General features: G+C 46.0%; 2 protein-coding genes across 2 annotated transcripts in view; one reads left to right on the top strand and one right to left on the bottom strand.

Moving 5' to 3' along the window:
- LOC143808882 (uncharacterized) overlaps window positions 1-21,418 on the top strand; it is a 459,352-nt gene that overhangs the window by 282,540 nt on the left and 155,394 nt on the right. The window lies entirely within an intron of this gene.
- The window catches only part of LOC143808894 (uncharacterized), a 158,073-nt gene that overhangs the window by 96,636 nt on the left and 40,019 nt on the right, over window positions 1-21,418 (bottom strand). The window contains exon 3 of the mRNA XM_077292074.1: window positions 17,120-17,243. Coding sequence (XP_077148189.1) covers window positions 17,120-17,243 — 124 coding nt within the window. The remainder of the gene's footprint in view (window positions 1-17,119; window positions 17,244-21,418) is intronic.

Below are 21,418 nucleotides of genomic sequence, written 5' to 3'. Positions count from 1 at the left end.
CAGATACTATGTAATCCATAAATGCCTTCTCTCCGCACATACTGCCTCTGTCTTCTCCACCATTCAGGCAGATACTATGTAATCCATAAATGCCTTCTCTCCGCACATACTGCCTCTGTCTTCTCCACCATTCAGGTACATACTATGTAATCCATAAATGCCTTCTCTCCACACATACTGCCTCTGTCCTCTTCTCCATTCAGGCAGATACTATGTAATCCATAAATGCCTTCTCTCCGCACATACTGCCTCTATCCTCTCCACCATTCAGGCAGATACTATGTAATCCATAAATGCCTTCTCTCCACACATACTGCCTCTGTCCTCCTCACCATTCAGGCAGATACTATGTAATCCATAAATGCCTTCTCTCCACACATACTGCCTCTGTCCTCTTCACCATTCAGGCAGACACTATGTAATCCATAAATGTCTTCTCTCCGCACATGCTGCCTCTATCCTCCTCACCATTCAGGCAGATACTATGTAATCCATAAATGCCTTCTCCACACATACTGCCTCTGTCCTTTTCACCATTCAGGTACATGCTATGTAATCCATAAATGTCTTCTCTCCGCACATACCGCCTCTGTCCTCCTCATCATTCAGGCAGATACTATGTAATCCATAAATGCCTTCTCCACACATACTGCCTCTGTCCTCTCCACCATTCAGGTACATACTATGTAATCCATAAATGCCTTCTCCCAAACATACTGCCTCTGTCCTCTCCACCATTCAGGCAGATACTATGTAATCCATAAATGTCTTCTCTCCACACATACTGCCTCTGTCCTCTTCACCATTCAGGTACATACTATGTAATCCATAAATGCCTTCTCCGCACATACTGCCTCTGTCCTCCTCACCATTCAGGCAGATACTATGTAATCCATAAATGCCTTCTCTCCGCACATACTGCCTCTGTCCTCCTCACCATTCAGGTACATAGTATGTAATCCATAAATGCCTTCTCTCCGCACATACTGCCTCTGTCCTCTCCACCATTCAGGCAGATACTATGTAATCCATAAATGCCTTCTCTCCGCACATACTGCCTCTGTCCTCTCCACCATTCAGGCAGATACTATGTAATCCATAAATGCCTTCTCTCCACACATACTGCCTCTGTCCTCCTCACCATTCAGGCAGATACTATGTAATCCATAAATGTCTTCTCTCCGCACATACTGCCTCTGTCCTCTCCACCATTCGGGTACATACTATGTAATCCATAAATGTCTTCTCTCCACACATACTGCCTCCATCCTCTTCACCATTCATGGATCCACATGGAAAGAAATAGAACCGGAGGATAGAAGCCGCGCAGACCACAATAAAGGTAACAGAGTTACACACACACTCTGTTTATTAGCCTACGCGTTTCGTGGCAAACAGGCCACTTCATCAGGGCATCAAGATTCATCAGTAAAACCAGGTATATATACCCACGAATACAATCAAAAAAACACAAAACATGTATAAACCCCACCCTCTTACGACATCACTTCTGGTGGGAACACCCACTTTAGATCAAAAATTTGTAAATACACCCATAATATTGGATACAAAACATTAAAATACATTGAAACACAATGATCGATCTTTAAAACCATATATATTCATCAATAAATAATAAAAACAAATGTAAACATTTCTGGTATCCAGATAAACCAGGATTAGAACTCACGCTGGAAGAAACCTAAAAACTATCCTCCAGAGATTAAACCTCCGTCTTATACCACTAAACCACCAAGTGGTCTAAGCTGAGGGCAACTATTTATCTTGATTCACCAGTTTTAGGGCACCGTCACACACCGAAACCTCCATCGCTACGACGCCACGACTCGCGACGTTCTAGCGACATCATTACGACATCGCTGTGTCCGACACGCCACTGCGACCAGACACCCCGCCGAGAATCGCACGTCGCAGCAGATCGTCCGGAACCTTCCCTCTTCACCATTCAGGCAGATACTATGTAATCCATAAATGCCTTCTCTCCGCACATACTGCCTCTGTCCTCTCCCCGATTCAGGCAGATACTATGTAATCCATAAATGCCTTCTCTCCACACATACTGCCTCTGTCCTCCTCATCATTCAGGCAGATACTATGTAATCCATAAAAGCCTTCTCTCCGCACATACTGCCTCTGTCCTCTCCACCATTCAGGCAGATACTATGTAATCCATAAATGCCTTCTCTCCACACATACTGCCTCTGTCCTCCTCATCATTCAGGCAGATACTATGTAATCCATAAAAGCCTTCTCTCCGCACATACTGCCTCTGTCCTCCTCACCATTCAGGCAGATACTATGTAATCCATAAATGTCTTCTCTCCGCACATACTGCCTCTGTCTTCTCCACCATTCAGGCAGATACCATGTAATCCATAAATGCCTTCTCTCCGCACATATTGCCTCTGTCCTCTTCACCATTCAGGCAGATACTATGTAATCCATAAATGCCTTCTCTCCGCACATACTGCCTCTGTCTTCTCCACCATTCAGGCAGATACCATGTAATCCATAAATACCTTCTCTCCGCACATACTGCCTCTGTCTTCTCCACCATTCAGGCAGATACTATGTAATCCATAAATGCCTTCTCTCCACACATACTGCCTCTGTCCTCTTCTCCATTCAGTCAGATACTATGTAATCCATAAATGCCTTCTCTCCGCACATAATGCCTCTGTCCTCTCCACCATTCAGGCAGATACTATGTAATCCATAAATGCCTTCTCTCCACACATACTGCCTCTGTCCTCCTCACCATTCAGGCAGATACTATGTAATCCATAAATGCCTTCTCTCCACACATACTGCCTCTGTCCTCCTCACCATTCAGGCAGATACTATGTAATCCATAAATGCCTTCTCTCCACACATACTGCCTCTGTCCTTTTCACCATTCAGGTACATGCTATGTAATCCATAAATGCCTTCTCCACACATACCGCCTCTGTCCTCTTCACCATTCAGGCAGAAACTATGTAATCCATAAATGTCTTCTCTCCACACATACTGCCTCTGTCCTCCTCACCATTCAGGTACATACTATGTAATCCATAAATGTCTTCTCTCCACACATACTGCCTCTGTCCTCTTCACCATTCAGGTACATAGTATGTAATCCATAAATGCCTTCTCTCCGCACATACTGCCTCTGTCCTCTTCACCATTCAGGTACATAGTATGTAATCCATAAATGCCTTCTCTCCGCACATACTGCCCCTGTCCTCTCCACCATTCAGGCAGATACTATGTAACCCATAAATGCCTTCTCTCCGCACATACTGCCTCTGTCCTCTCCACCATTCAGGCAGATACTATGTAATCCATAAATGCCTTCTCTCCGCACATACTGCCCCTGTCCTCTCCACCATTCAGGCAGATACTATGTAATCCATAAATGCCTTCTCTCTGCACATACTGCCTCTGTCCTCCTCACCATTCAGGTACATAGTATGTAATCCATAAATGCCTTCTCTCCACACATACTGCCCCTGTCCTCCTCACCATTCAGGCAGATACTATGTAATCCATAAATGCCTTCTCTCCACACATACTGCCTCTGTCCTCCTCACCATTCAGGCAGATACTATGTAATCCATAAATGCCTTCTCTCCACACATACTGCCTCTGTCCTCCTCATCATTCAGGCAGATACTATGTAATCCATAAATGCCTTCTCTCCACACATACTGCCTCTGTCCTCCTCACCATTCAGGCAGATACTATGTAATCCATAAATGTCTTCTCTCCGCACATACTGCCTCTGTCCTCTCCACCATTCGGGTACATACTATGTAATCCATAAATGTCTTCTCTCCACACATACTGCCTCTGTCCTCTTCACCATTCAGGAAGATACTATGTAATCCATAAATGCCTTCTCTCTGCACATACTGCCTCTGTCCTCCTCACCATTCAGGCAGATACTATGTAATCCATAAATGCCTTCTCTCCACACATACTGCCTCTGTCCTCCTCACCATTCAGGCAGATACTATGTAATCCATAAATGCCTTCTCTCCACACATACTGCCTCTGTCCTCCTCATCATTCAGGCAGATACTATGTAATCCATAAATGCCTTCTCTCCACACATACTGCCTCTGTCCTCCTCACCATTCAGGCAGATACTATGTAATCCATAAATGTCTTCTCTCCGCACATACTGCCTCTGTCCTCTCCACCATTCGGGTACATACTATGTAATCCATAAATGTCTTCTCTCCACACATACTGCCTCTGTCCTCTTCACCATTCAGGCAGATACTATGTAATCCATAAATGCCTTCTCTCCGCACATACTGCCTCTGTCTTCTCCACCATTCAGGCAGATACTATGTAATCCATAAATGCCTTCTCTCCGCACATACTGCCTCTGTCTTCTCCACCATTCAGGTACATACTATGTAATCCATAAATGCCTTCTCTCCACACATACTGCCTCTGTCCTCTTCTCCATTCAGGCAGATACTATGTAATCCATAAATGCCTTCTCTCCGCACATACTGCCTCTATCCTCTCCACCATTCAGGCAGATACTATGTAATCCATAAATGCCTTCTCTCCACACATACTGCCTCTGTCCTCCTCACCATTCAGGCAGATACTATGTAATCCATAAATGCCTTCTCTCCACACATACTGCCTCTGTCCTCTTCACCATTCAGGCAGACACTATGTAATCCATAAATGTCTTCTCTCCGCACATGCTGCCTCTATCCTCCTCACCATTCAGGCAGATACTATGTAATCCATAAATGCCTTCTCCACACATACTGCCTCTGTCCTTTTCACCATTCAGGTACATGCTATGTAATCCATAAATGTCTTCTCTCCGCACATACCGCCTCTGTCCTCCTCATCATTCAGGCAGATACTATGTAATCCATAAATGCCTTCTCCACACATACTGCCTCTGTCCTCTCCACCATTCAGGTACATACTATGTAATCCATAAATGCCTTCTCCCAAACATACTGCCTCTGTCCTCTCCACCATTCAGGCAGATACTATGTAATCCATAAATGTCTTCTCTCCACACATACTGCCTCTGTCCTCTTCACCATTCAGGTACATACTATGTAATCCATAAATGCCTTCTCCGCACATACTGCCTCTGTCCTCCTCACCATTCAGGCAGATACTATGTAATCCATAAATGCCTTCTCTCCGCACATACTGCCTCTGTCCTCCTCACCATTCAGGTACATAGTATGTAATCCATAAATGCCTTCTCTCCGCACATACTGCCTCTGTCCTCTCCACCATTCAGGCAGATACTATGTAATCCATAAATGCCTTCTCTCCGCACATACTGCCTCTGTCCTCTCCACCATTCAGGCAGATACTATGTAATCCATAAATGCCTTCTCTCCACACATACTGCCTCTGTCCTCCTCACCATTCAGGCAGATACTATGTAATCCATAACTGCCTTCTCTCCGCACATACTGCCTCTGTCCTCTCCCCCATTCAGGCAGATACTATGTAATCCATAAATGCCTTCTCTCCACACATACTGCCTCTGTCCTCCTCACCATTCAGGCAGATACTATGTAATCCATAAATGCCTTCTCTCCACACATACTGCCTCTGTCCAACTCACCAGTCAGGCAGATACTATGTAATCCATAAATGCCTTCTCTCCGCACATACTGCCTCTGTCCTCTCCACCATTCAGGCAGATACTATGTAATCCATAAATGCCTTCTCTCCACACATACTGCCTCTGTCCTCCTCACCATTCAGGCAGATACTATGTAATCCATAAATGCCTTCTCTCCACACATACTGCCTCTGCCCTCCTCACCAGTCAGGCAGATACTATGTAATCCATAAATGCCTTCTCTCCACACATACTGCCTCTGTCCTCCTCACCATTCAGGCAGATACTATGTAATCCATAAATGCCTTCTCTCCACACATACTGCCTCTGTCCTCTCCACCATTCAGGCAGATACTATGTAATCCATAAATGTCTTCTCTCCGCACATGCTGCCTCTGTCCTCCTGACCATTCAGGCAGATACTATGTAATCCATAAATGCCTTCTCTCCGCACATACTGCCTCTGTCCTCCTCACCATTCAGGCAGATACTATGTAATCCATAAATGCCTTCTCTCCGCACATACTGCCTCTGTCCTCTTCACCATTCAGGCAGAAACTATGTAATCCATAAATGCCTTCTCTCCGCACATACTGCCTCTGTCCTCTTCACCATTCAGGCAGATACTATGTAATCCATAAATGCCTTCTCTCCGCACATACCGCCTCTGTCCTCTTCACCATTCAGGCAGAAACTATGTAATCCATAAATGCCTTCTCTCCGCACATACTGCCTCTGTCCTCTTCACCATTCAGGCAGAAACTATGTAATCCATAAATGCCTTCTCCACACATACTGCCTTTGTCCTTTTCACCATTCAGGTACATAGTATGTAATCCATAAATGCCTTCTCTCCACACATACTGCCTCTGTCCTCTTCACCATTCAGGCAGAAACTATGTAATCCATAAATGTCTTCTCTCCGCACATGCTGCCTCTGTCCTCCTGACCATTCAGGCAGATACTATGTAATCCATAAATGTCTTCTCTCCGCACATGCTGCCTCTGTCCTCCTGACCATTCAGGCAGATACTATGTAATCCATAAATGCCTTCTCTCCGCACATACTGCCTCTGTCCTCCTCACCATTCAGGCAGATACTATGTAATCCATAAATGCCTTCTCTCCGCACATACTGCCTCTGTCCTCTTCACCATTCAGGCAGAAACTATGTAATCCATAAATGCCTTCTCTCCGCACATGCTGCCTCTGTCCTCCTGACCATTCAGGCAGATACTATGTAATCCATAAATGTCTTCTCTCCGCACATACTGCCTCTGTCCTCCTCATCATTCAGGCAGAAACTATGTAATCCATAAATGCCTTCTCTCCGCACATGCTGCCTCTGTCCTCCTGACCATTCAGGCAGATACTATGTAATCCATAAATGCCTTCTCTCCGCACATACTGCCTCTGTCCTCCTCACCATTCAGGCAGATACTATGTAATCCATAAATGCCTTCTCTCCGCACATACTGCCTCTGTCCTCTTCACCATTCAGGCAGATACTATGTAATCCATAAATGCCTTCTCTCCGCACATACCGCCTCTGTCCTCTTCACCATTCAGGCAGAAACTATGTAATCCATAAATGCCTTCTCTCCGCACATACTGCCTCTGTCCTCTTCACCATTCAGGCAGAAACTATGTAATCCATAAATGCCTTCTCTCCGCACATACTGCCTCTGTCCTCTTCACCATTCAGGCAGATACTATGTAATCCATAAATGCCTTCTCTCCGCACATACCGCCTCTGTCCTCTTCACCATTCAGGCAGAAACTATGTAATCCATAAATGCCTTCTCTCCGCACATACTGCCTCTGTCCTCTTCACCATTCAGGCAGATACTATGTAATCCATAAATGTCTTCTCTCCGCACATACTGCCTCTGTCCTCTCCACCATTCGGGTACATACTATGTAATCCATAAATGTCTTCTCTCCACACATACTGCCTCTGTCCTCTTCACCATTCAGGAAATACTATGTAATCCATAAATGCCTTCTCTCCGCACATACTGCCTCTGTCTTCTCCACCATTCAGGCAGATACTATGTAATCCATAAATGCCTTCTCTCCGCACATACTGCCTCTGTCTTCTCCACCATTCAGGTACATACTATGTAATCCATAAATGCCTTCTCTCCACACATACTGCCTCTGTCCTCTTCTCCATTCAGGCAGATACTATGTAATCCATAAATGCCTTCTCTCCGCACATACTGCCTCTGTCCTCTCCACCATTCAGGCAGATACTATGTAATCCATAAATGCCTTCTCTCCACACATACTGCCTCTGTCCTCCTCACCATTCAGGCAGATACTATGTAATCCATAAATGCCTTCTCTCCACACATACTGCCTCTGTCCTCTTCACCATTCAGGCAGACACTATGTAATCCATAAATGTCTTCTCTCCGCACATGCTGCCTCTATCCTCCTCACCATTCAGGCAGATACTATGTAATCCATAAATGCCTTCTCCACACATACTGCCTCTGTCCTTTTCACCATTCAGGTACATGCTATGTAATCCATAAATGTCTTCTCTCCGCACATACCGCCTCTGTCCTCCTCATCATTCAGGCAGATACTATGTAATCCATAAATGCCTTCTCCACACATACTGCCTCTGTCCTCTCCACCATTCAGGCAGATACTATGTAATCCATAAATGTCTTCTCTCCACACATACTGCCTCTGTCCTCTTCACCATTCAGGTACATACTATGTAATCCATAAATGCCTTCTCCGCACATACTGCCTCTGTCCTCCTCACCATTCAGGCAGATACTATGTAATCCATAAATGCCTTCTCTCCGCACATACTGCCTCTGTCCTCCTCACCATTCAGGTACATAGTATGTAATCCATAAATGCCTTCTCTCCGCACATACTGCCTCTGTCCTCTCCACCATTCAGGCAGATACTATGTAATCCATAAATGCCTTCTCTCCGCACATACTGCCTCTGTCCTCTCCACCATTCAGGCAGATACTATGTAATCCATAAATGCCTTCTCTCCACACATACTGCCTCTGTCCTCCTCACCATTCAGGCAGATACTATGTAATCCATAACTGCCTTCTCTCCGCACATACTGCCTCTGTCCTCTCCCCCATTCAGGCAGATACTATGTAATCCATAAATGCCTTCTCTCCACACATACTGCCTCTGTCCTCCTCACCATTCAGGCAGATACTATGTAATCCATAAATGCCTTCTCTCCACACATACTGCCTCTGTCCAACTCACCAGTCAGGCAGATACTATGTAATCCATAAATGCCTTCTCTCCGCACATACTGCCTCTGTCCTCTCCACCATTCAGGCAGATACTATGTAATCCATAAATGCCTTCTCTCCACACATACTGCCTCTGTCCTCCACACCATTCAGGCAGATACTATGTAATCCATAAATGCCTTCTCTCCACACATACTGCCTCTGTCCTCCTCACCAGTCAGGCAGATACTATGTAATCCATAAATGCCTTCTCTCCACACATACTACCTCTGTCCTCCTCACCATTCAGGCAGATACTATGTAATCCATAAATGCCTTCTCTCCACACATACTGCCTCTGTCCTCTTCACCATTCAGGCAGAAACTATGTAATCCATAAATGCCTTCTCTCCGCACATACTGCCTCTGTCCTCTTCACCATTCAGGCAGAAACTATGTAATCCATAAATGCCTTCTCCACACATACTGCCACTGTCCTTTTCACCATTCAGGTACATAGTATGTAATCCATAAATGCCTTCTCTCCACACATACTGCCTCTGTCCAACTCACCAGTCAGGCAGATACTATGTAATCCATAAATGCCTTCTCTCCGCACATACTGCCTCTGTCCTCTCCACCATTCAGGCAGATACTATGTAATCCATAAATGCCTTCTCTCCACACATACTGCCTCTGTCCTCCTCACCATTCAGGCAGATACTATGTAATCCATAAATGCCTTCTCTCCACACATACTGCCTCTGTCCTCCTCACCAGTCAGGCAGATACTATGTAATCCATAAATGCCTTCTCTCCACACATACTGCCTCTGTCCTCCTCACCATTCAGGCAGATACTATGTAATCCATAAATGCCTTCTCTCCACACATACTGCCTCTGTCCTCTCCACCATTCAGGCAGATACTATGTAATCCATAAATGTCTTCTCTCCGCACATGCTGCCTCTGTCCTCCTGACCATTCAGGCAGATACTATGTAATCCATAAATGCCTTCTCTCCGCACATGCTGCCTCTGTCCTCCTGACCATTCAGGCAGATACTATGTAATCCATAAATGCCTTCTCTCCGCACATACTGCCTCTGTCCTCCTCACCATTCAGGCAGATACTATGTAATCCATAAATGCCTTCTCTCCGCACATACTGCCTCTGTCCTCTTCACCATTCAGGCAGAAACTAAGTAATCCATAAATGCCTTCTCTCCGCACATACTGCCTCTGTCCTCCTCACCATTCAGGCAGATACTATGTAATCCATAAATGCCTTCTCTCCGCACATACTGCCTCTGTCCTCCTCACCATTCAGGCAGATACTATGTAATCCATAAATGCCTTCTCTCCGCACATACTGCCTCTGTCCTCTTCACCATTCAGGCAGATACTATGTAATCCATAAATGCCTTCTCTCCGCACATACCGCCTCTGTCCTCTTCACCATTCAGGCAGATACTATGTAATCCATAAATGCCTTCTCTCCGCACATACTGCCTCTGTCCTCTCCACCATTCAGGCAGAAACTATGTAATCCATAAATGCCTTCTCTCCGCACATGCTGCCTCTGTCCTCCTGACCATTCAGGCAGATACTATGTAATCCATAAATGCCTTCTCTCCGCACATACTGCCTCTGTCCTCTTCACCATTCAGGCAGAAACTATGTAATCCATAAATGCCTTCTCTACGCACATACTGCCTCTGTCCTCTTCACCATTCAGGCAGAAACTATGTAATCCATAAATGCCTTCTCTCCGCACATACAGCCTCTGTCCTCTTCACCATTCAGGCAGATACTATGTAATCCATAAATGCCTTCTCTCCGCACATACCGCCTCTGTCCTCTTCACCATTCAGGCAGAAACTATGTAATCCATAAATGCCTTCTCTCCGCACATGCTGCCTCTGTCCTCCTGACCATTCAGGCAGATACTATGTAATCCATAAATGCCTTCTCTCCGCACATACTGCCTCTGTCCTCTTCACCATTCAGGTACATACTATGTAATCCATAAATGCCTTCTCTCCACACATACTGCCTCTGTCCTCCTCACCATTCAGGCAGATACTATGTAATCCATAAATGCCTTCTCTCCGCACATACTGCCTCTGTCCTCTTCACCATTCAGGCAGAAACTATGTAATCCATAAATGCCTTCTCTCCGCACATACTGCCTCTGTCCTCTTCACCATTCAGGCAGATACTATGTAATCCATAAATGCCTTCTCTCCGCACATACCGCCTCTGTCCTCTTCACCATTCAGGCAGAAACTATGTAATCCATAAATGCCTTCTCTCCGCACATACTGCCTCTGTCCTCCTCACCATTCAGGCAGATACTATGTAATCCATAAATGCCTTCTCTCCGCACATACTGCCTCTGTCCTCTTCACCATTCAGGCAGAAACTATGTAATCCATAAATGCCTTCTCTCCGCACATACTGCCTCTGTCCTCTTCACCATTCAGGCAGATACTATGTAATCCATGAATGCCTTCTCTCCGCACATACCGCCTCTGTCCTCTTCACCATTCAGGCAGAAACTATGTAATCCATAAATGCCTTCTCTCCGCACATACTGCCTCTGTCCTCTTCACCATTCAGGCAGAAACTATGTAATCCATAAATGCCTTCTCCACACATACTGCCTCTGTCCTTTTCACCATTCAGGTACATAGTATGTAATCCATAAATGCCTTCTCTCCACACATACTGCCTCTGTCCTCTTCACCATTCAGGCAGAAACTATGTAATCCATAAATGCCTTCTCCACACATACTGCCTCTGTCCTTTTCACCATTCAGGTACATAGTATGTAATCCATAAATGCCTTCTCTCCACACATACTGCCTCTGTCCTCTTCACCATTCAGGCAGATACTATGTAATCCATAAATGCCTTCTCTCCACACATACTGCCTCTGTCCTTTTCACCATTCAGGTACATGCTATGTAATCCATAAATGTCTTCTCTCCGCACATACTGCCTCTGTCCTCCTCACCATTCAGGCAGAAACTATGTGTAATCCATAAATGCCTTCTCTCCACACATACTGCCTCTGTCCTTTTCACCATTCAGGTACATGCTATGTAATCCATAAATGTCTTCTCTCCGCACATACTGCCTCTGTCCTCCTCACCATTCAGGCAGAAACTATGTAATCCATAAATGCCTTCTCTCCGCACATACTGCCTCTGTCCTCCTCACCATTCAGGCAGATACTATGTAATCCATAAATGCCTTCTCTCCGCACATGCTGCCTCTGTCCTCTCCATCATTCAGGCAGATACTATGTAATCCATAAATGCCTTCTCTCCACACATACTGCCTCTGTCCTCCTCACCATTCAGGCAGATACTATGTAATCCATAACTGCCTTCTCTCCGCACATACTGCCTCTGTCCTCTCCCCCATTCAGGCAGATACTATGTAATCCATAAATGCCTTCTCTCCACACATACTGCCTCTGTCCTCCTCACCATTCAGGCAGACACTATGTAATCCATAAATGCCTTCTCTCCACACATACTGCCTCTGTCCTCTCCACCATTCAGGCAGATACTATGTAATCCATAAAGGCCTTCTCTCCGCACATACTGCCTCTGTCCTCCTCACCAGTCAGGCAGATACTATGTAATCCATAAATGCCTTCTCTCCGCACATACTGCCTCTGTCCTCTCCACCATTCAGGCAGATACTATGTAATCCATAAATGCCTTCTCTCCACACATACTGCCTCTGTCCTCCTCACCATTCAGGCAGATACTATATAATCCATAAATGCCTTCTCTCCACACATACTGCCTCTGTCCTCCTCACCAGTCAGGCAGATACTATGTAATCCATAAATGCCTTCTCTCCACACATACTGCCTCTGTCCTCCTCACCATTCAGGCAGATACTATGTAATCCATTAATGCCTTCTCTCCACACATACTGCCTCTGTCCTCTTCACCATTCAGGCAGACACTATGTAATCCATAAATGTCTTCTCTCCGCACATGCTGCCTCTGTCCTCCTGACCATTCAGGCAGATACTATGTAATCCATAAATGCCTTCTCTCTGCACATACTGCCTCTGTCCTCCTCACCATTCAGGCAGATACTATGTAATCCATAAATGCCTTCTCTCCGCACATACTGCCTCTGTCCTCTTCACCATTCAGGCAGATACTATGTAATCCATAAATGCCTTCTCTCCGCACATACTGCCTCTGTCCTCTTCACCATTCAGGCAGAAACTATGTAATCCATAAATGCCTTCTCTCCGCACATACTGCCTCTGTCCTCTTCACCATTCAGGCAGATACTATGTAATCCATAAATGCCTTCTCTCCGCACATACCGCCTCTGTCCTCCTCACCATTCAGGCAGATGCTATGTAATCCATAAATGCATTCTCTCTGCACATACTGCCTCTGTCCTTTTCACCATTCAGGCAGAAACTATGTAATCCATAAATGCCTTCTCTCCGCACATACTGCCTCTGTCCTCCTCACCATTCAGGCAGATGCTATGTAATCCATAAATGCCTTCTCTCCACACATACCGCCTCTGTCCTCTCCACCATTCGGGTAGATACTATGTAATCCATAAATGCCTTCTCTCCGCACATACTGCCTCTGTCCTCCTCACCATTCAGGCAGATACTATGTAATCCATAAATGCCTTCTCTCCACACATACTGCCTCTGTCCTCTCCACCATTCAGGCAGATACTATGTAATCCATAAATGCCTTCTCTCCACACATACTGCCTCTGTCCCCTTCACCATTCAGGCAGATACTATGTAATCCATAAATGCCTTCTCTCCGCACATACTGCCTCTGTCCTCCTCACCATTCAGGCAGATACTATGTAATCCATAAATGCCTTCTCTCCACACATACCGCCTCTGTCCTCTCCACCATTCAGGCAGATACTATGTAATCCATAAATGCCTTCTCTCCACACATACCGCCTCTGTCCTCTCCACCATTCAGGCAGATGCTATGTAATCCATAAATGCCTTCTCTCCACACATACCGCCTCTGTCCTCTCCACCATTCGGGTAGATACTATGTAATCCATAAATGCCTTCTCTCCGCACATACTGCCTCTGTCCTCCTCACCATTCAGGCAGATACTATGTAATCCATAAATGCCTTCTCTCCACACATACCGCCTCTGTCCTCTCCACCATTCGGGTAGATACTATGTAATCCATAAATGCCTTCTCTCCGCACATACTGCCTCTGTCCTCCTCACCATTCAGGCAGATACTATGTAATCCATAAATGCCTTCTCTCCACACATACTGCCTCTGTCCTCTCCACCATTCAGGCAGATACTATGTAATCCATAAATGCCTTCTCTCCACACATACCGCCTCTGTCCTCTCCACCATTCAGGCAGATACTATGTAATCCATAAATGCCTTCTCTCCACACATACCGCCTCTGTCCTCTCCACCATTCAGGCAGATACTATGTAATCCATAAATGCCTTCTCTCCACACATACCGCCTCTGTCCTCTCCCCCATTCGGGTAGATACTATGTAATCCATAAATGTCTTCTCTCCACACATACCGCCTCTGTCCTCTCCACCATTCAGGCAGATGCTATGTAATCCATAAATGTCTTCTCTCCACACATACTGCCTCTGTCCTCCTCACCATTCAGGCAGATACTATGTAATCCATAAATGTCTTCTCTCCACACATACCGCCTCTGTCCTCTCCCCCATTCGGGTAGATACTATGTAATCCATAAATGTCTTCTCTCCACACATACCGCCTCTGTCCTCTCCCCCATTCGGGTAGATACTATGTAATCCATAAATGTCTTCTCTCCACACATACTGCCTCTGTCCTCCTCACCATTCAGGCAGATACTATGTAATCCATAAATGCCTTCTCTCCACACATACTGCCTCTGTCCTCTCCACCATTCAGGCAGATGCTATATAATCCATAAATGCCTTCTCTCCACACATACTGCCTCTGTCCTCTTCACCATTCAGGCAGATACGATGTAATCCATAAATACCTTCTCTCCACACATACTGCCTCTGTCCTCTTCACCAGTCAGGCAGATACTATGTAATCCATAAGTGTCTTCTCTCCACACATACCGCCTCTGTCCTCTCCACCATTCAGGCAGATACGATGTAATCCATAAATACCTTCTCTCCACACATACTGCCCCTGTCCTCTCCACCATTCAGGCAGATACTATGTAATCCATAAATGCCTTCTCTCCACACATACCGCCTCTGTCCTCTCCACCATTCAGGCAGATGCTATGTAATCCATAAATGCCTTCTCTCCACACATACTGCCTCTGTCCTCTCCCCCATTCGGGCAGATACTATGTAATCCATAAATGCCTTCTCTCCACACATACTGCCTCTGTCCTCTCCACCATTTGGGTAGATACTAGCACAGGTCAGTTTGGCCATCATTCCTTCCATCTAGATGTCTCCACTTTACCTCGTGTTAGTTTCATGTCCCTTTCCGTTAATCATCAGTCACATATTGAATTCAGAATTTATGTTTATTATAATATTTCTCTTATATATTCTGTGAGTCTTATGTCTTTTACTCGTGCAGACGGCCATGTAATTTGTATCTTTATGTTTGGTTTCTGCGCGGGCACACTAATGATTTATACTCCCTTTGGAGGTGTCGTCTTCGCTGATACCAGCACATGCGCTTTACGTTTTTTGATCTTTCCTTTTTTTCTTTGCTTTTCCACTGCTGCCTCTTTGCTTCATTTGCGGCTGCTATGTGCCATGGCTCATTGGTATAATTGCTCTTCAGCGCGGCTGCCTCCCTCCTTCTGCTCCATCACACCGGTGATGTGTTTTCTCTGATTACTTCACCTATTTATTTCCTGACATGGGTACCTCTGACAAACTCCCCTGATGAAGCCGCTCGCAGCAGCGATACTCGGGGGCTTTGCCTTTCTCACTTCGGCTGTACACATGAACGTCTCTAGCACCGCCCCGGCGGCCGTGACATCAGACAGCTACTTCCCCTAGTGCATTCTGCGGCACCTTCAGATTCTACACCACAGCTTGTACACACCATGTAGTTTGGGGATTTCACCATGTACGTCTGGCCAGGCTTTCCAGAGCTGGAGATAGGCGCACGCCTTGTGGTCTGGATCTAAATCACATGACTTCTCACCTATGCCCAGAGCATAGTTTGGGTTCATACTATTGGGAGCATGCTGCTTCAGTTTACTCATGACACTTGTTACCACATGTTCTCTAATCGTCTTCCGGCCCCATCTTGTGACTGTGTCTGTTCCTCTCCTAACACTAACAAATACTCGGAGGTCACCCGAGCAACGAGTACACTCGCTCATCACTAATAATGATCCTAAATACACCAGAAAATCTACAATAGATGACCCAAAAGGTGCAAGCTGAAGGGTTTACAGTGGCCCTCACAGTCCCCTAATCTGAACATCATTCAAAATTTGTGGCTAGATCTCAAAATAAAGGATACAAGACGAGCCAGGAATCTCAGAGAACTGGAGGAATTGTCCAAGGAAGAATCGATGAGAATCCCTCATACAAGAACTGAAGGACTCTTGGCTGGCTACAAAAGTGTTTACAAGCTATGATACTTTCAAAAGGGCGTGATAATAGGTACCAACCATGCAGGGTGCCCAAACTTTTGCATCAGATGATAATGTATATAAAGCGCTGCGGAATAGGTTAGCGCTATACAAAAATAAACATTACTATTATTTTTAAGATTATCAGCCCATTTTCTAATGTTCAAAGGGAAAAATCTATATATTTGTTTTCCCTAAAATACATAGGAAAGGTGTCACCTCTAACTTTAGTCCTTTTAGACATCATTTCATCTTCAACTTGCTTAACTGTCCACAAGAACAGCAATTTTGACCAGGGGTGCCCAAACGGTCACATACCACTGTATATGCTTCATAGGTAGTGCTGGGAGAAGTACTGCAGTAACCTTTTCCTGATGCATGAGGAGGATGAACAGGAGAGTCACTGACTAGATATCCAGATAACTGCACAATCTGCCATGTAGAGACGGGGCGACCCCGAGACCGACACATCTAACACACCGCAGATGTAGGAACGGAACCAGATGTAAGAGCCAAACCGGGAGCTTCCACATAACCGGGCATTGCCCCCTGCGTGTATGCCCTGCACACAGCGAGAGAGAGAGAGGGTCCGACAAGAGCAGCCGGTGCCCACAGTGAGAATGTACAATACACACGTCTCTACTTACCTGGTGATGGACGAAACCGGAGCTCCTCCACCACAACGTCCGAGTACAGATCCCGGTGTCCTTCTACATAATCCCACTCCTCCACGGAGAAATAGAGAGCGACGTCCTGACACCTGAGAGGAACCTGACAACCAACGAGAGCGGCATCACCCAGAATCCTCCAGTGTATACTGTATAATCTCCCAGCAGTCTCCTCTCATCACCCAGAATCCTCCAGTGTATACTGTATAATCTCCCAGCAGTCTCCTCTCATCACCCAGAATCCTCCAGTGTATACTGTATAATCTCCCAGCAGTCTCCTCTCATCACCCAGAATCCTCCAGTGTATACTGTATAATCTCCCAGCAGTCTCCTCTCATCACCCAGAATCCTCCAGTGTATACTGTATAATCTCCCAGCAGTCTCCTCTCATCACCCAGAATCCTCCAGTGTATACTGTATAATCTCCCAGCAGTCTCCTCTCATCACCCAGAATCCTCCAGTGTATCCTGTATAATCTCCCAGCAGTCTCCTCTCATCACCCAGAATCCTCCAGTGTATACTGTATAATCTTCCAGCAGTCTCCTCTCATCACCCAGAATCCTCCAGTGTATACTGTATAATCTCCCAGCAGTCTCCTCTCATCACCCAGAATCCTCCAGTGTATACTGTATAATCTCCCAGCAGTCTCCTCTCATCACCCAGAATCCTCCAGAGTATACTGTATAATCTCCCAGCAGTCTCCTCTCATCACCCAGAATCCTCCAGTGTATACTGTATAATCTCCCAGCAGTCTCCTCTCCTCACCCAGAATCCTCCAGTGTATACTGTATAATCTCCCAGCAGTCTCCTCTCATCTCATCACCCAGAATCCTCCAGTGTATACTGTATAATCTCCCAGCAGGCACCTCTCATCACCCAGAATCCTCCAGTGTATACTGTATAATCTTCCAGCAGTCTCCTCTCATCACCCAGAATCCTCCAGTGTATACTGTATAATCTCCCAGCAGTCTCCTCTCATCACCCAGAATCCTCCAGTGTATACTGTATAATCTCCCAGCAGTCTCCTCTCATCACCCAGAATCCTCCAGAGTATACTGTATAATCTCCCAGCAGTCTCCTCTCATCACCCAGAATCCTCCAGTGTATACTGTATAATCTCCCAGCAGTCTCCTCTCCTCACCCAGAATCCTCCAGTGTATACTGTATAATCTCCCAGCAGTCTCCTCTCATCTCATCACCCAGAATCCTCCAGTGTATACTGTATAATCTCCCAGCAGCCTCCTCTCATCACCCAGAATCCTCCAGTGTATACTGTATAATCTTCCAGCAGTCTCCTCATCACCCAGAATCCTCCAGTGTATACTGTATAATCTCCCAGCAGCCTCCTCTCATCACCCAGAATCCTCCAGTGTATACTGTATAATCTTCCAGCAGTCTCCTCATCACCCAGAATCCTCCAGTGTATACTGTATAATCTCCCAGCAGTCTCCTCTCATCACCCAGAATCCTCCAGTGTATACTGTATAATCTCCCAGCAGTCTCCTCTCATCACCCAGAATCCTCCAGTGTATACTGTATAGTCTCCCAGCAGTGTCCTCATCACCCAGAATCCTCCAGTGTATACGGTATAATCTCCCAGCAGTCTCCTCTCATCACCCAGAATCCTCCAGTGTATACTGTATAATCTCCCAGCAGTCTCCTCCCATCACCCAGAATCCTCCAGTGTATACGGTATAATCTCCCAGCAGTCTCCTCTCATCACCCAGAATCCTCCAGTGTATACTGTATAATCTCCCAGCAGTCTCCTCATCACCCATAATCCTCCAGTGTATACTGTATAATCTCCCAGCAGTCTCCTCTCATCACCCAGAATCCTCCAGTGTGTACTGTATAATCTCCCAGCAGTCTCCTCATCACCCAGAATCCTTCAGTGTATACTGTATAATCTCCCAGCAGTCTACTCATCACCCAGAATCCTTCAGTGTATACTGTATAATCTCCCAGCAGCCTACTCTCATCACCCAGAATCCTCCAGTGTATACTGTATAATCTCCCAGCAGTCTCCTCTCATCACCCAGAATCCTCCAGTGTATACTGTATAATCTCCCAGCAGTCTCCTCTCATCACCCAGAATCCTCCAGTGTGTACTGTATAATCTCCCAGCAGCCTACTCTCATCACCCAGAATCCTCCAGTGTATACGGTATAATCTCCCAGCAGTCTCCTCTCATCACCCAGAATCCTCCAGTGTATACTGTATAATCTCCCAGCAGTCTCCTCTCATGACCCAGAATCCTCCAGTGTATACTGTATAATCTCCCAGCAGTCTCCTCTCATCACCCAGAATCCTCCAGTGTATACTGTATAATCTCCCAGCAGTCTCCTCATCACCCAGAATCCTCCAGTGTATACGGTATAATCTCCCAGCAGTCTCCTCCCATCACCCAGAATCCTCCAGTGTATACTGTATAATCTCCCAGCAGTCCCCTCTCATCACCCAGAATCCTCCAGTGTATACTGTATAATCTCCCAGCAGTCTCCTCTCATCACCCAGAATCCTCCAGTGTGTACTGTATAATCTCCCAGCAGTCTCCTCTCATCACCCAGAATCCTCCAGTGTATACTGTATAATCTCCCAGCAGTCTCCTCTCATCACCCAGAATCCTCCAGTGTATACTGTATAATCTCCCAGCAGTCTCCCTCATCACCCAGAATCCTCCAGTGTATACTGTATAATCTCCCAGCAGTCTCCTCTCATCACCCAGAATCCTCCAGTGTATACTGTATAATCTCCCAGAAGTCTCCTCTCATCACCCAGAATCCTCCAGTGTATACTGTATAATCTCCCAGCAGTCTCCTCTCACCACCCAGAATCCTCCACTGTATACTGTATAATCTCCCAGCAGTCTTCTCTCCTCTCCTCACCCAGAATCCTCCAGTGTATACGGTATAATCTCCCAGCAGTCTCCTCCCATCACCCAGAATCCTCCAGTGTATACTGTATAATCTCCCAGCAGTCCCCTCTCATCACCCAGAATCCTCCAGTGTATACTGTATAATCTCCCAGCAGTCTCCTCTCATCACCCAGAATCCTCCAGTGTATACTGTATAATCTCCCAGCAGTCTCCTCCCATCACCCAGAATCCTCCAGTATATACTGTATAATCTCCCAGCAGTCTCCTCTCATCACCCAGAATCCTCCAGTGTGTACTGTATAATCTCCCAGCAGTCTCCTCTCATCACCCAGAATCCTCCATTGTATACTGTATAATCTCCCAGCAGTCTCCTCTCATCACCCAGAATCCTCCACTGTGTACTGTATAATCTCCCAGCAGTCTCCTCTCATCACCCAGAATCATCCAGTGTACACTGTATAATCTCCCAGAAGTCTCCTCTCATCACCCAGAATCCTCCAGTGTACACTGTATAATCTCCCAGCAGTCTCCTCATCACCCAGAATCCTCCAGTGTGTACTGTATAATCTCCCAGCAGCCTCCTCTCATCACCCAGAATCCTCCAGTGTATACTGTATAATCTCCCAGCAGTCTCCTCTCATCTCCCAGAATCCTCCAGTGTATACTGTATAATCTCCCAGCAGTCTCCTCTCATCACCCAGAATCCTCCAGTGTATACTGTATAATCTCCCAGCAGCCTCCTCTCATCACCCAGAATCCTCCAGTGTGTACTGTATAATCTCCCAGCAGTCTCCTCTCATCAACCAGAATCCTCCAGTGTATACTGTATAATCTCCCAGCAGTCTCCTCTCATCACCCAGAATCCTCCAGTGTATACTGTATAATCTCCCAGCAGTCTCCTCTCATCACCCAGAATCCTCCAGTGTATACGGTATAATCTCCCAGCAGTCTCCTCCCATCACCCAGAATCCCCCAGTGTATACTGTATAATCTCCCAGCAGTCTCCTCTCATCACCCAGAATCCTCCAGTGTATACGGTATAATCTCCCAGCAGTCTCCTCCCATCTCCCAGAATCCTCCAGTGTATACTGTATAATCTCCCAGCAGTCTCCTCTCATCACCCAGAATCCTCCAGTGTATACTGTATAATCTCCCAGCAGCCTCCTCTCATCACCCAGAATCCTCCAGTGTATACTGTATAATCTCCCAGCAGTCTCCTCATCACCCAGAATCCTCCAGTGTATACTGTATAATCTCCCTGCAGTCTTCTCTCATCAACCAGAATCCTCCAGTGTATACTGTATAATCTCCCAGCAGTCTCCTCTCATCACCCAGAATCCTCCAGTGTATACTGTATAATCTCCCAGCAGTCTCCTCTCATCACCCAGAATCCTCCAGTGCAT

This window comes from Ranitomeya variabilis, chromosome 2, assembly GCF_051348905.1.
Source record: "Ranitomeya variabilis isolate aRanVar5 chromosome 2, aRanVar5.hap1, whole genome shotgun sequence".
NCBI classification, from domain to species: Eukaryota; Metazoa; Chordata; class Amphibia; order Anura; family Dendrobatidae; genus Ranitomeya; species Ranitomeya variabilis.
This window is presented reverse-complemented; position numbering and strand designations above follow the sequence as displayed.